We start from the raw sequence: 16921 nt of genomic DNA on the forward strand, positions 1-16921 counted from the left end.
GACTTCAGTCATAACATTTCATAACATTTCTAGGCATGTGAAATAATTATTTTCATACAGAGGGCAGACTCTTTGTGGCAGAGCCAATATTAGCCCACAGCACACCTTCATGTAACTGAGAAAAGCTGCCCCCTTCCCTAGGAGGGCAGTGCTACAGTGGAGCACGGGCTTGATATCAGCCCATGCTCTCTTCACAGATACCCTTGTCTGATGAACAACCAGCACAACTGTACAGGAAGGCCCTGTCTGTTGGAAAGTGAGGGTTTAAGTCTGCACTGACGAAAGAGCATGCAATTAGATACCATCAGATAAGCTTACATCCATTTCACGCTGACTGTGCAAGTTATCTGCGGAATACAACGCAACAAAAGCAATGGTGTAAGAGACTCCTCCCTCACCCAAGCTGAGACAGGTAAGGCATGACTCCGCTTTCCCGCAGGTAGTAGGTGACCACACCGCTGCCAGGAGACAGGCTAGTTTTGATGTAAGGCTTCACGCTCAGGCCTGCATCCACAGCCTTCTTCGCTAACAAGCCTGTGAAACGGTAAACACAGACATGGTTGTGGGCTGCCCACTCCAGGTGCCACAGACAGTTCAGGAAACACTGACTTTGCTCTGCACTTCCTGCACAGCCTGACAGGACCCCACTCACACTGGTGCTTTCTGCCATTTTTGCTGCCTAATAGAAACCAAAGCCTGGCGTGCTGTAGTCTATGGGGCCATAGAGAGTCGAACACGACTGACAGACTAAACGATCGAAACCAAATGCTCACCGGCACGAAGTCACTCATGTTTGTTCAGTAAGCTCAAAATAAGCCATGGACATGAACGACATAAAAAGAGAAGTGCTTTTTGTTTTTCAAAGAGATAAACCGTTCATGATTATACTAAGAGAGTGGGTTTTTAATTTCTGGAGGGAAAGCAATCTTTCTAATTATATTTAGATAAAAAATAATTGCCAGGGCCCCTTCTTAAAGTATATGAATTGTGTACTAGTTGGTGAGGAGTAGAGTCCATCTAGATGTTAAAAATCTTGCTCTCAGATATTTCTTAAAGTGGAAGATCAAGGGCTGCTGGGTCACTTGATTCTGGGCAAATCCAGAGGCTATGTACTACAGGGACACTTGGGTGCTCTGACTTGGGACATCTCATGGAAGTAGGAAAGAAATAAGGAGTGTGAGTATTAAGAAACAAGAAGCTACAGACAAGCTGGTGTCTTACCTTGAGGAAACACGTCTGTCCAAAGCTTAGGGGGCAATAGACGAATTCTTGGACAAAGAAAGTTTTCCTTATGCACCTGTCCACTTCATAAAGAAAGAACTACCTGTGTGTGGACATAAGAGGAACTCTTCGGGATGTTTTAAAATTTGGAAACTAAAGGGACCTTACATTAATGAAACTCTGCATGTAAACATTAAATAACCAAAACTGTGTAATAGGCAGATAAGTTTGATCAACCAAGTGCCCTGTGTGCTAATTCAGATGCCCTTGACAATGTATCTAAGATTAAATGCCGCTGTATAAAAAGGGATTTTATGAAGAACAATCTGTGGCATGAAAATATTTTTTCCTTTTTTTAAATTCTGACACAAGATTCTAGGCTTTACCAGAAATTCACCTTTCTTTCCTCTCTTTCCCTTATTTTCTATGTTAATTCTAAAGGCCATACTACTTTAAATATTTTGTATCGGGCACTGTTTATTGAATAAACATTTCTGGGCCAATTAGTCTCTGCATCTGGGAAGGATAAGGTTCAGAGAACTATGAAAGTCAAAGTGTTAGTCACTCAGTCGTGTCCGACTCTTTGTGACCCCATGGACTGTAGCCCACCAGGCTCCTCTGTCCATAGGACTCCAGCAAGAATACTGGAGGGGGTTGCCATTCCCTTCTCCAGGGGATCTTCCCAACCCAAGGATCAAATCCGGGTCTCCTGTACTGCAGGTAGATTCTTTGCGGTCTGAACCACCAGGGAAGCCCCATACACAGAACTTAATTAAGCCCTTGGGTTATGTCTTGGAAATTCCCACCCACATGTCCACATGACCATCAGATGTATTTACCTGCCCCTAACATCACAGATGGATTACTGGTGTTTGTGCAGCTAGTAATGGCAGCGATTACCACAGAACCATGAGCAAGGGTGAACTTGCTGTTATTATAGATAAATGTCTTATGGTCATTATGATGGTCTGGAGCAACCTGGAATCCTTTAAATCCTTGCTATAGGAAGAAAAAAAGAAGATATATATATACGGTCAAAAGTTCTCACTTTGGAAGGAGAAGAAGCACTTTGGTAATTATAATTCTTAAAACATAAACATCTCAGCTGGTAAACTCTGAAATGCTACAGAAAAATTAAAGTTCCCTTTCCTCTTTTTAAATCTTTAGAAAAGGGAGTCTTGATTTCTGAATCTTATTTTGCTTTAAATTATTAACAATTACCTCCTTCCCACCTTAAATATTGAAATGCTAAAACTACAAATTTAGCTTAAAGTTAGTCTAACTAGAGCAAATTAGTACAGATTTAATGGCGACAGAGGGAACAGACACTAACCATAAGGAAATTTAGAAAAAAGTGCCATAAGAGTCTAGTAAAAGAATCAGACGTGAAAATAATATAAAGTACCAACAATGAAGTTAAAGGATATGAAACGCCATCACAGGGGTTTCGACTGATGCCAGAACGTTCAAATGAGGGAGAGATGACTTTGTGCTATGAGATCTGAGGTCATGCTGTGGAGGAGCTGAGAGATTGGGGCATGCTGGTGAGGAAGGGCATGTGGGCAGGAGGGGCATGAACAAAATTAGTGGCCAGAATAGCTTGTTCACGCAGAGTGAATGCTGTGGTGAGAGTCGGGTGAAGAGTGGATACGCTCTGGAAAAGGAGAGTTAGGAAAAATGAAAAGGAGGGTTGAGCGTGTTTATAGGCAATAGAGGGCTGTAAGGAAGCTGCTCAGCTCTTAGCTAAGGTGGGAGGAGGCACCTAGGGGTTCAGTTTGGAGAGGAAATGCCTTCAGTACTAGGCTTCAGGAAGATTCATCATCGAGATGGGTGAACAGAAGCCTGTGCATGAAGAAGCCAGGCATGGGGAGGGTCTCCACCCACCTCTCCCAGCTCCCTACCTTGGCCCCCAGGCAGCTCTCAAAGTCCTTTTTCATATCAGACACGGCGACTTTGTCCTGAGGCCTTTTGGGTCCGCTGCAGCAAGGCACTACTGTTTTCAAGTCTAACTCCACAACCTGTCCACCCAGAAGAAAAGGAACCACAGAACCGTCATTATACCCACAAAGAAAAAACAAAAAACAAAAAACAGCTGTGCCAGAGAATTTACACAGCAATAAAAACAAACCGAACTAACACATTCAAAACCAAGAAAATCAGGGTCCCTTTTTAACACTGAAGGGAATTTCCAGAGATCCAGATGGGCACTTGGTAGCATGCGACAGGCAGAAGCCTTGCCCACTCTCAGAAAGACCAGGGTGGGCACTATGGCTGCTGTGGTCTTCCACTTGGCCCTCGTTATAAAGTAGCTCATACATCCTTTCTATTGCTTAAGTTAGTGTGAGATGTGTTTCCTACTGAAATGACAGATAAACCACTGTAATTTTTCTAAGATGACTTGAGGGGATGTTGTCATGAAGTCATCAATGCCAAGAAATGGGTCCTAGTCTGATGGAGTATTTCCTTCCCTCAGTGTGTTAATAATAGGAAAGGAAATAATAGTCCCACATCTGGTTTACCCTCCGATCTTGGCTGTAGAGAAAAGTGGGGTTTAGTTTGCACCCTAGACAATGAGTGAAGATAAGCAGTGGATAAATCTGAACTAACTGATTGGCTCACACTTAATCGATTGGCTTGCACTTTCATTTCTTTCCCATCTATAATTCTGATGAGCTTATCAGCCTTTAAATAGCTCCAGTCCTTCTAAACTTCTTCTCCAAGGGTCGTCTACATCAGAGGAATAAATCAAAAAAGGAGACACTCAACCTAATGGCCAGGAAGAATGGGGGAAGTTATGTTATTTTGTCATGTCTGCAATTCCTTATCTTTTTTATTTTTTCAGCCTTTAACACCCTGTTCTTTTGTGATAACTTGGCAGTGACTAACTTCCTACAAGTACACTCCCCCTAGGAAAAACTTTCACAATTAAAACCACAGGCCTGAGGAAGAGGAAACGTGTTCAATGAGAGGTGCTCCCATACCTGGGCAAAGTCTGGGTCTTGAGAGGAGTCACTGAAGTTCCGAAACATTCCTACAGCCTGAAGATACTGTTTAATATGCTTTACTTTTTCTTTGTCACGACCTAATGGGCATTTTAAGAAGTAGCAAGTAACAGATGTCAGTATTTTCTGATGAAACTAATACCTTTAGTAGCAACTGCATAAACAGTGAGGGCTTCACTTAAGACACTCCAAGCCCTCTGCTGACACTGCAGCCTGCAGGCTCATGGTCTGACTTTCCAACTGATGCTGCTGTTTACTAGGGACCATGAACCAACCTGCTGTTCTATCGAAGGGACTGTTTTCTGAAAAGAATTCTACTTAGTTATAAGTACTCCTCTCTCTGGGTTATAGTTCTTTTTTTTTTTTTCCCCAATTATTTGGCGGCACAGTGTGGCATGTAGGATCTTAGTTCCCTGACCAGGGATGAAACCCATGCCCCCTGCACTGGAAGCACGGAGACTTAAATCACTGGACCACTGGGGAAGTCCTGATTATGGTTCTTAATTAAGAGGCTCCTGAAAGTGAAAGTGAAGTCGCTCAGTCATGTCCGACTCTTTGCGATCCCATGGACTGTAGCCCACTATGCTTCTCCGTCCATGGGGTTTTCCGGGCAAGAGTACTGGAGTGGGTTGCCATTTCCTTCTCCAGAGGATCTTCCCGACCCAGGGATCGAACCCAGGTCTCCTGCATTGTAAGCAAGATGCTTTACTGTCTGAGCCACCAGGGAAGTAACACCAAGAGGCTCCTAAGGCTTAGCAAATTGCCAAAGTGCCCCTCCTACGCATCTGCCTTCAACTGGCCATAGACCCTCAACAGTCTACATTAGCCCTGTTAAAATAGTAATTCCCCCCATCTCCTACCACAAAACACGAGCTGTGTGCCCAGCACTGTGGGCTACACTTTTTCAATACATTATTTCAATCTCTAATCCTTTCTCCTGACCTTCTGAGACAAACACTATTATTATCCTCATGTATAGATGAGGAAATACTGGCTCAAGAAGATTAAATAACTTTTCCATGGAACACGGGCTGTAAATGGCAGAACCAGGAGCCAAAGCTGAGTTTAACTCCAAAGTTCAAAGTTCTAACTCATGATACTGTGTCACCAGGAATATGACCCCAAACGCTCTGCTGTTTCATTCAGAAAGCTCCTGGTTGCAGGAGATAATACGCATGGTTTGCCCAAATGGACATGCAGAACTCCCATTTCTCTGACAGTAAATTAAGACTGCTGGAGAGCTTGATTCTTGGATCCACATCAGATCAGCATTTGTTGTTGGCCTGTTCATTTTCACTGAATTGTCAAGGTCATCAGCTGTCAGCAAGGATCTTACAACAGATGACTGTCTGATCTTCATTAGCATCTTTATCATGACCTGTTGTTGCGTTCCAGTGTTCACTACACCCCATGTCACCCTCCCCATGAAAACACATGGGAGAAATTTCTCTTAGGTTTCCGTTAAGAAAGGGTTCGCCTTCTCTAAAACCATTTGTTTCATTTCAATAGATGTTAGAAATTCAGTACCAGATCAGTAAGAGGTTCAGTGGCCACCTCTAGATCCCAGAACCCAATCTTATCTCCGGTGTAGTTTGCAGCTTTCCCCTCCCCACCATCCCTTCCCTTCTCTTCTTTAGGGTGATGCCTCTACTGTTTAACTGAGGGACAGAGACAGAAGGTAGCACTCCGATTGTCGGCTTTCTCGGAACTATACAAGGGACCTTCTGTTCTCAGGGTTCTGCACTTACCTGTCTGCACCAGGTACTTGATACTGACTTCATCAACTGGGAAAAAGGCGGCAGTGGCCCCATACTCTGGACACATGTTGGCAATCGTAGCTCGGTCGGCAATGGACAGTTGGGCTACTCCTGGCCCAAAGAACTCGACAAACTTGCCCACTACCCCAACCTGGCGGAGGTGCTGAGCAACAGGATAATAACAGAATTTGAGATTTGATAACCCACATTTTTTTTCAGCATTTACTTTTTATGGTCATGCCAGGTGGCACGCAGGATTGCAGTTCCCCAATCAGGGACTGAACTCGTGCTCCCCACATTGGGAGAGCACAGTCTTGACCAGTGGACCAACAGAGAAGTCCTGATAACCCTTATTTAAAATGCAGAACTATCCCCTTGCCATTCTCATAAACTAGCCTTGTGAGTCAACACAAACAATAAATTAGCCCAATATATTTTGGATTATGGGCTTCCCAGCTGGCTCAGTGGTAAAGAATCTGCCTACCAATGTAGGAGACGCAGGCTGGACCCCTGGGTTGGGAAGATCCCCTGGAGTAGGAAATGGCAACCTGCTCTAGTATTTTTGCCTGGAAAATTCCATGGACAGAGGAGCCTGGCAGGCTACAGTCCATGGGGTCGCAAAGAGTCAGACACAGCTGAGCACACATTATAGATTACTCTTAAAAATAAAACTTAAAAAGCAATGCAACTAATACAACATGGTATCCTGTAGTAGATCCTAGAACCGAAAAGGGACATTACTACAAAGACTGGTGGAGTTTCTAGTTTAGTTAAAAATGGCATACCAATGTTAACTACTATTTCTGATAAATGTACCATGGTTATGTAAGATGTTAACATTTGGGGGAGCTGAGAGAAAGGTAACAGAACTCTGTATTACCTTTACATTAACTCGCCTATAAATCTAAAATTATTTCAAAACAGTTCTTGAAAAAGAAAAAATAATATAAAATCACAATATTAAGAAAAGTTTTTCAAAATGAGAAAATGTTCTAAGGATTAAATAAGTTCTTTCAACTTAAATTAGTTATGATTTGCACTTACTGAGTAAGCAAATGCCTTGTTTCCAAGTGTATAATGAATGAATATCCTGAACACAGGTATAAGTCAAAGGTAACTAAAAGATTCAGGCAGTCTGACTCCCACATCTTTTCCATACAAGCCATCAGCCAGAGCTGCAGCATCAGTGACCAGCTTGGGGCTGCATGAAATCAGGTTCATGAAGTGTGGACAGCCATGTAGACAGTCTCTTCTGATTATGTGGAATTCTGCCAGACTTTGTGGGTAAAGCCTATATTATTCTACACTTGCACGATGTGGACATCTCTGATAAGCTATAACATTCAAACTCATCCAATTCTGATTTCCATGACGATTAAATCAAAAGTATAGTATCCATCTCAAATTCCCCAAGCCTCCAAACCATACAACCAGAAAAAACTTTGTGATAATAAAAAAATTACTTTTCTAATAATCTTTCAAAATGAAACTGCCTTCTTTCTGCAAAGCAAGCAAATCATTATAAAAGATTACTTTCAACAAGGGCAAAAATAAAAAACAAACAAAAAAACAACTAACTAGTATTTTCCAGCTTGGAAAAACATCCGTTACAATAATGTAACTTAAAATACACAGAAAGAAATTTTAAAAGTCAAAAATTATTCATAGAAAGAGTTTGCTATTTACATACAAAGAAGAACCACATGGAAAAAGTACAGAAGTATAAACATATGCATGGAAATGATTTTGTACAACCTCAGCACAGTGATTATTTCTAGAAATGAGGAGGGTGGCTTTAGCCATAAACATTACATTTCACTTCTTTAAAAAATGTACATACAGAGAGAGCTCTGAAGCAAAAACAGCAAAATGTTACCATCTGTTAAGTTTATGTGGTGGGCATATAAGTGTCATTTTAACTTCTGTGTATTTAAACTATTTCACGGTTTCAAAAACTTTTTTTTTAAGAAAAATATCCATGCAGCAACAGAAGAGTAATGTGAACCTAATGATCTGAAATTTGACCACAGAATTCTCACCTTATCTCGTCGCTTTTAAAGTCATCAACGTACTGTTTCCTAGCATTTCTAGAGCACATGGAAACCAAGAGAGAGTCCATCAAGGACTTCCTTCCAGTTTGTCACTGAGACTCTCTAAGACCCCAGAAGAGGCAGCACTTGGTTACCTTGGTGATGGTGAGCACGATGTCAGTGGATGTTACCAGGGGGTGGGGATTGCCCACCAGCCTGTAGCCGATCACCTGGGGAAGCACCATGCTGATTGGCTGGCCCAGCATCACAGCTTCTGCTTCGATACCACCCACACCTGTATGCAATAATGGTTTCATGACTCCTCAGGCATAGTTCAGTATCATTAATAAGTAGTCAACCCACCCTCAGTATTTTACTAGTGTAGAGTTATATTTCCATAAAGAACAGTTATCTTTCCTCTATTTCCCTCTACAGAATTTTTAACAAGTGTTTCTCAGAGTGTGGTCTCCCGACATCTAGATCAAAATCCCCATGATTCCACACTGAAAAGGAGAGTGAGGGTCAGGAGTACCCATCTTTAACAGACTCTCCCGGTGGTTTCCATTTATTTTAAATGTCCCTAACCCCTTGTTCCAATTCGTTCTTCCAAACATCATACTGACGGCACAAAACACTTTCCGGGGTACTGGAAATATAACAGTGAGCAAAACAGACAAAAACACCTCTCTGATATTTGTTGGTCACTCAAATTCATGCTGCTGGAATGTAATGGGATCAAAGTAAATCGAGGTCCATGCCATAGACCAGCACATATGGAATAGGAACCCGAAAGAGCACTCACCCCAACCAAGGACACCCAAACCATCGATCATGGTGGTGTGCGAATCTGTGCCCACAAGGCTGTCTGGGTAGTAATATCCATCCTGATCAAAGACCACTCTCGCCAAATACTCCAGATTCACCTGGTGGATGATTCCTGAGCCTGGTGGAATAATCCTCATGTTGCAAAAGGCCTGAGAGCCCCACTACGGTTGAGAAATGGGAGGAACACTGTGAATGCCAGACACACATTTATGCAGCTCACCTCTCCCTCGCACCCCACACATATGGAGAATCAATCAGTGGAACCAAGCTCTGCCCGTACCTTTAAAAATTCAAATCGTTCTTTATTTCTTTCAAATTCCAAGTCTTGATTCTTCTTTAAACTGTCTGCCCTGTCAAAGAGAACAACTAAACGTATAAATTTTAAGACTTAAAATGTTACCAGTCAAAGCTATTGATGATAATAAGCCAAACGGCATATCATCTGGGTGGCAGTGCATTTCTTCACATGGCAAAGAAGAGTTAACTAAAGAAAAAAGAACTTTATTTTTGATTCAGGTGATTTTTTTTACCATGCCTTTAAACATGGTGGGTAGAAAACATTGAGTGAATCTAAGTAAAAACTATTCTAATCATAAAGTCTGAGTCTTAGGAACAGACTTAAGACTTTTATGAGAACAGCAGTTTAGATTCTTAAAGAAGCCTTCTTTCCATACATCTTTCTCATCTGTGACTTTGTTACAACACCTCTCTTAGCTGAGCCATGCCTGAGCCTGGCATTTTCATCTATTTTATGTTGGGAGACAGGAACCCAGTGATGCCAGGAGGCACAGGAATTTGTAGGATCACAACCTCCTATCCTCCAAATGGAGGTTTACAGGGCAGATGGTGCTGCCCAAGAACATCTATAAACCCCAAAATACATGCCAAGGTTTGCTCAAAGTCATTCCATCCATCAGGATGGACATGGACAATGCAGAGCATCAGGAAGCTCTTCTAGAATTTTTATAATCAAACTACATTGTTTTGAGTCAAAGTAGTACATCCTAGTACACTGAGGGCTCCATCCCTCTGGTCCCCACCTGTGTCTTCAGGTCCTCTACCTTCATCCTAGTACACTGAGGGCTCCATCCCTCCAGTCCCCACCTGTGTCTTCAGGTCTTCCACCTTCATGACTCAGAATAAGTCATAGTGGCAACTCTGCATGATTAGCACACAGGAAGCATGTGTAGACTATGCATCATGGACTGGGTGCACATAGGAAAGGACAGTAAAATTAATACCTAAGAGCCAAGTCACACATCACTAATTGATAGTTAACACTTACTGACATTACAAGAGCTAGGCACTAAAGTGCTTTACATTTATTTTCTAATTTAGTCTTCAAAATAGCACTTTAAGTTAGAGGCAACTAATATCCACATTTTTTTCAAAAGGAGACAGACAGAAGGTAAGGTGCTCAAGACTACCCAGCAAGTAAATGATGGAACTGGTATTGAAACCCAGGCAGTCTGACTCCAGAATCGATGTTCTAAATTCTTATACTGCCTCCTTGCAGTAGTAGTTACAGAAACTGCAGCAGTGGTGCTGGTATTGTAACAGCAACAACTACCATAATAATTGCAGCAGAAGCCAGCATGCAAGACTGCATGATGCGTCATGGACTTTACACACATGAACTCACTCAATCATCATAACAACCCCTCACGTAGGTACTACTATTATCCTAACGTACAGAAGAGGAAGCCAAGGCACAGAAAGATTAGATAATTTTTCCAAGTACACTGAGGGCTCCATCCGTCCAGTCCCCATCTGTGTCTTCAGGTCCTCCACCTTCATCCTAGTACACTGAGGGCTCCATCCCTCTGGTCCCCACCTGTGTCTTCAGGTCCTTCACCTTCATCCTAGTACACTGAAGGCTCCCTCCCTCCACCTTCATCCTAGTACACTGAGGGCTCCATCCCTCCAGTCCCCACCTGTGTCTTCAGGTCCTTCACCTTCATCCTAGTACACTGAGGGCTCCATCCCTCTGGTCCCCACCTGTGTCTTCAGGTCTTCCACCTTCATCCTAGTACACTGAGGGCTCCATCCCTCCAGTCCCCATCTGTGTCTTCAGGTCCTCCACCTTCATCCTGGTACACTGAGGGCTCCATCCCTCTGGTCCCCCCTTGTGTCTTCAGGTCCTCTACCTTCATCCTAGTACACTGAGGGCTCCATCTCTCCACCTTCATCCTAGTACACTGAGGGCTCCATCCCTCCAGACCCACCTGTGTCTTCAGGTCCTCCACCTTCATCCTAGTACACTGAGGGCTCCATCCCTCTGGTCCCCACCTGGGTCTTCAGGTCCTCCACCTTCATCCTAGTACACTGAGGGCTCCATCCCTCCACCTTCATCCTAGTACACAAGGGCTCCATCCTTCCACCTTCATCCTAGTACACTGAGGGCTCCATCCCTCCAGTCCCCACCTGGGTCTTCAGGTCCAGATCCATATTCCCAATGTATCCTGAGCATCTACACCAGGAACACTTTGGGCACCACAAATGCAACAGGTCAAATCCTAATGTGTGACCTTCCTCCCTGCATCTCCTCCTTTTCCTTGTCTGTCCATCCCTCATCTAATGATCTCCTCTTCTCCCACTTAGTACCTACAGCTAGCAGAGTATTTATTCCAGAAACAGTCTCCTGCCCAGTTTCTCTCAATCTAGTCAACCTATCTTTTGTACCGTCACCAGAATTTGGTTTTCCAAAATACAGATCATCACAACCCATGTTGAATCTGCCAGGAGATCCCATTTTCTAAATACAGTACAAATCCCTTTCTTTAAAAAACAAGGTCCTTCATTCAGCCTGACCTCAGAATTCCTTCATGCACTCTCTCCCATCCTCCAGTCCAAACTTTCAGCTTCAGCGGCACTGTGGCCTTCATACTCTCCCACACCACACTTTCCTCATGCCTTCGCATGCTCTGTTCTCTCTGTGTAGAATGCCTTTCCAGTTCCTTGTGGTAAACATGCCTGGGGACCTAGATTAAGTGATACTCCTGGAAGAACCTCCCAACTCTTCAAGTTAGAGATTTCGTTCCTACACTTATTAACTGCATTCAAGCTATGCATTCTCTAATCTCTCTGCTTTTTGAGACTAACCTGCTTCTTGAACAAATACTGGCATACAATAGGTCTGTTAAATAGAATTATTTTTAATTAAAAAAAAAGCAAAGGCATCTTGGAACATTATTCTTAATCATGTATGGCCCTGCTCTATCTCTTCGGCTGTACTCTGAGCACACATGGACTCCCAGTCATTATGCCTCCTCATCCTCCTGTTTCTAGAAGGACATCAGAGCTCCTTACAGCAGAAGCAGGGCTGGAAGAAGACCATTTAACCCACAGAATTTTGGGACCGTCAGTTTGATATAAATGACACAGTCACAGGACAAGCAGAAGCCAGAATGTTTAGGCTGCTTTATGATATGTTAATTCTAAGTTTAAAAAAAAATAAGAAACCCACCAACAACAACCCTTTTAGTTACTGAAACAGAACAACTTTCATGCTAACCTTGGCTCTTTCTTTAACTTAGTTCTAGTTACTCAAATGAATAAACAGACCTAGAATTCAGAGTTTTCCACCACTCAGAACTGCCCCACATTTACCCAACCTGGTGAGTTTTTAATAAGATCTCTGAATGTGAATGGCCTCACAGATTAAAGAGGAAATGTTCCCTTATTTACATAAATTGAAATCAGATCTGGATGTAGTTCCAACTTTCTGAGTATTACATTTAATGGTACTCCAGAAATTCACAGAAAATATTTATAGAGGAAATAGTTCGTAGTTCGGACATGCTTGAAATCTGGTTGGAAATTGTTATATTCTTGTTGGGATTTTAAAAAATTGTTTCTGAGATAACTTTGAAAAACATTATAATAATGCATTAGTTAGATCCTTGATCCCTGAAGATAGTGTGAAGCCAATTACTAATATTCAAACCAAGGAAAGAGCTTAGAAATACTTAAGAGAAAATTCACCATCCTATCACTCCTTACTCAGTTGTACTAACTCATTTCTGGAAATAGCTGGAAATAAGCCCACAGCACAGAGTTCCACAAAAGCTGAGACATATCACATTTAATTCTTTACAAAAATGAGGAAACAGACTGGGAGGTCAAATTGCAAAACCAAACTCAAGAAATAAAAACAAAACATTAGCAATGAAAATGCTTCTCACAGAAATGTTTCTCTCGAATTAAAAAAAGAAAGTGTTTGCTAGATTTGGGTATCGTTTTAGATTAAAGCTCAACCTTGGACTTTGCGTTTTTCAAAACAATATTTTCAGTATTACAGTGTAAATGAAAAAGATCCATAAAAAATTGAAACCAGAGTTGATAGATGTCACAGCTTCAAGAGGAAACCAAGTCACAGTTGGTGTTGATTTAGATTCTTTACCTACTTAAGAGTCAGGAGTTCTTTGAGTTTTGAGTCAAATAACTTCAGACATTAAAACAACTGCAATTCTGTCTCCACCAGTACTTTTACCTTCCAGGCCAGAGAAATAAAGGTAAATCCGTGAGGCCAATGAGAGGCTTCAAGAAAGATAAAAGTGGCCCATGATTTTGTGAGGTTGTTGTCCAGTTGCTAAATCGAGTCCGACTCTGTGACCCCACGGTCTTCCCTGTCCTTCACTATCTCCCAGAGTTTGCTCAAATTCACGTCCACTGAGTCAGTGATGCCATCCAACCATTTCATCCTCTGCCACCCTCTTCTCCTTTACCTTTGTGACCTTACTTTTTATTCATTTCTGAAGTGGGACTTTAGGAAACATACTTACTCTTCAGTAGGACAACAGTTTGTGTATTTTTAACTCTTCCCTTTGAAATCAAAATATTAGATTGAGCTCATGTAATTTAAGAGGAAAAAAAATAAGCCTAAGGATGGGCTGAGTCCAAAGGAAAGGAAAGAGCTGGCAAGTATCCAGTCTGCTTGTTCCAAGAACTGACAGTTCAGGAGACAAAACAGATTTCTCTCTATTCCTGAATTTTTCTGGTTTGGATATTGTCAATACTAATTTGAGAATGACCAGTTTCTACGTTTCTCTTAAGGCTATATGGAACCCACTTAAATTGCCAAGGAAGCAAATAAAGGTTTTGGGTTTTTTTTTTTTTTTTCCCTTTGTGTGGCTGGTTTCACATTCTTAAATGAACTTCTATTATAAAAACAACAGCTTCTTATTGTAAAAATAAAGAATAGTTACAATTGCTTAGCAGTTTGGCACCTCTCTTTCCAATTCTTTAATCTCTGCCTACCTTTTAATTGTGGAGAAGGCAATGGCACCCCACTCCAGTACTCTTGCCTGGAAAATCCCATAGACGGAGGAGCCTGGAAGGCTGCAGTCCATGCGGTCGCTGAGGGTCAGATACGACTTCACTTTCACTTTTTACTTTCATGCATTGGAAAAGGAAATGGCAACCCACTCTGGTGTTCTTGCCTGGAGAATCCCACGGATGGGGGAGCCTGGTGGGCTGCCATCTATGGGGTCGCACAGAATCAGACACGACTGAAGAGACTTGGCAGCAGCAGCTTTTCATTGAGCTGGGATCATTCTCACAGGCAATTTCTACCTGGCTCCTTGAGCTAACACATGAGCATGTTCCAAGTGTTATTAAGGATTTAAATATAACCCTAAAGGTTACTTAATATATTTATTTTAAGGATGTGATGTAATTTAATAAATCACTCTCCTTTGTTGGGACACCTAGAATGCTTTTAGGTTTTCTCTATTATAAATAATCCTTTAAAGAGCACTATTTAGTCACTAAGCTTCTGCTGAATTTCAGAAATCTATAAAGGGTATGTTTAGAAGCAGAAATCCCAGGACAAAGGATATGGCAATTTCTAAGGATCCAAATACACAGTGCTTTCATTATTTCTAATTTCCAGCACTATCAGCAGTGTATAAAAGTGTCTCCATCATGGCACCTTTATAATTAATAACATTTATTTTCTAATCTTAACTATGTTGATAAGAGAAAATGGTATCTCAAGGGTTTAATTTACCTTTTTATTACTTGTAAAGTTGAAAAGGTTGTATATACTGTTTACCATTTTCTTTTACTGTGAAATGTCTGCTTTCCTTTGCCCATTTATTTGCTGGGTTTTACTGCTTCTTTTTTTTTTAAAATAGGTTACACGTACTCTGTATATATTAAGGCTATTAACTCTTTTGAAAATATTTTTCAAGTTATCTCCTGTTAACTTTGAAGTCCTTACATCTATAGTTTTTGTGCCTTTGTTTCATTCATTGCCTCTCAATCAAGAAAAGTCTTTCTCATCAAGACATTTGATACATATAAAGTTACATTTTCTTCTAAATGTTTGATGATTTAATTTAAAAAATATTAATGCTTTCAATCATAGGTACTGTTTTTTCTACCAAAGAATTAATTTTCCCAGCATTGTATGCAGAACAGTTATTTCTTTTTAACTAAGGTTCTATCTAAAGTTGGAAATAATTTTACTTAGTAATGTTTCTAGGTGAAGGTATCAGCCTTCTAGCAGTACCTGGCTGCCCTCCCTGTATTCATATCCTTGTTGTATAATCTTGCAGTTACTGGAGTGTACGCCTCCACTCCTGACTTTGGGCTCGACCGTGGGCCTTGCTCTGATTAACATCATTGTGAACAGAAGTGATCAGATGTCAGTCCCTCATCAAGGCCTCGAGAGATACTGCAGGTTTCTGCTTGCTCTCTCAAGCCTCTGTGACGCCCAGACAGCTGCTTTCTCCAAAGCAGCCCACAGAGAATGGGGCAGGCCCAGCTGCCCAACCGCACTCAGCTGAGATTAGCTGACCTCCCAGCTAATTGGTAGATGTGTAAGAGATACATTTTTATCATCTACTGCCACTGAGATTTTACTGGTAGGTTATTGGTAGGGTTATAACAGGAAGAGAGAAGAGGATATCCTGAACTGTAGAAGAAACAGCGGAAAAGAAATGTACAGACATTATGGACACTCATGTGGAGAGGCAGCGATGGCTGGATATAAAATAATTACTTGAAATCAAAAGAGGAATAAGGATCCAGTGGTTAGAAAAGGCAAAACAAAACACCTAAACACTTTTAAGGTCACACACATACTTGTACTAACAAGCCCTCTTGGCAGAAATCTGTTTTGTGTTTTTCACCCAAACTTCAAGCTTAAACACAGCCTGCTCCCCTGAAGAAAGTAAATAGAAAGAAAAAAAGATTAATGTCCCCATCACTAAAAAAAAAAAAAAAAAAAAAACAAAACCTTCAAGGAAAAATATATAGTAAGTTTGAGTTTTTCTGAATATATCTTTCAAAGATTTTTCTTCTCTTATTTAATGATACACACACACACATACACACACGAGAAAGACTTATACTTCAAGATTTTGCGCAAAGCAGAAAACCCAAATATTCATCCTAGTCTCTCACCTTCTGTTGAAATCAACCTGGATGGAATGATCAATGACAAGATCAGCAGGACAGATGGGGTTTATTTTCTCTGGATTGCCTCCTAACTTTTTCACAGCATCACGCATGGCAGCAAAGTCAACCACAGCTGGCACACCCCTAAGAAATGGGAGAATTAAGCAGAAAACAAATCTGTTAAACAAGTGTTATGTGGGTTTTTTCCAGCTTTTGTTTCTGCTGAAAATATTGGCAAGAGGGCTATCTCACCAGTGGAGTAAATGATAGATGTCAGAAAAGTGAAAGCTGCTAAATACATTTCCTTGAGTGGAAATCACATCAGTAATGAGCATCATGGCTGAGCAGTACCTCTATATGCAATTTTATTCCTGCATTAAAGTTAACAACCAAAGTGGTTTAGGCAGAGAAACTGTCAGAAAGCTGGCACTTAAAAACTTGAGAACTTTTTCTATCACTGTTCCCTACTCACATGGTGGGCTCGCAAAGTCTTTGGCAAGACATACAGATCACACCCTTCAACTTCAGACCAAATTTAAAGGAATGGATGTAACTCAGAAAAGCAGGCTGTGAATCAAGCTTATATTAAGCGCATCCTTCCTTTTTATTATATTAGAGAGTAAAATATGAGTAATCGTCCTCTAAAAAAATGAAATTTGGTCTCCAGAAGGAATAAAGTAAC

The 16921-nt window shown here is 41.3% G+C and overlaps 1 protein-coding gene across 1 annotated transcript in view; it reads right to left on the reverse strand.

Moving 5' to 3' along the window:
• ACO1 (aconitase 1) overlaps positions 1–16921 on the reverse strand; it is a 67474-nt gene that overhangs the window by 20013 nt on the left and 30540 nt on the right. The window contains exons 4-12 of the mRNA XM_052644478.1: positions 16246–16383; positions 9116–9185; positions 8813–8996; positions 8166–8305; positions 5972–6143; positions 4203–4303; positions 3123–3239; positions 2061–2220; positions 399–534 (exon numbers count right to left, since the gene is read on the reverse strand). Coding sequence (XP_052500438.1) covers positions 399–534; positions 2061–2220; positions 3123–3239; positions 4203–4303; positions 5972–6143; positions 8166–8305; positions 8813–8996; positions 9116–9185; positions 16246–16383 — 1218 coding nt within the window. The remainder of the gene's footprint in view (positions 1–398; positions 535–2060; positions 2221–3122; positions 3240–4202; positions 4304–5971; positions 6144–8165; positions 8306–8812; positions 8997–9115; positions 9186–16245; positions 16384–16921) is intronic.

Source organism: Budorcas taxicolor, chromosome 8 (assembly GCF_023091745.1).
Source record: "Budorcas taxicolor isolate Tak-1 chromosome 8, Takin1.1, whole genome shotgun sequence".
Classification (NCBI taxonomy): domain Eukaryota; kingdom Metazoa; phylum Chordata; class Mammalia; order Artiodactyla; family Bovidae; genus Budorcas; species Budorcas taxicolor.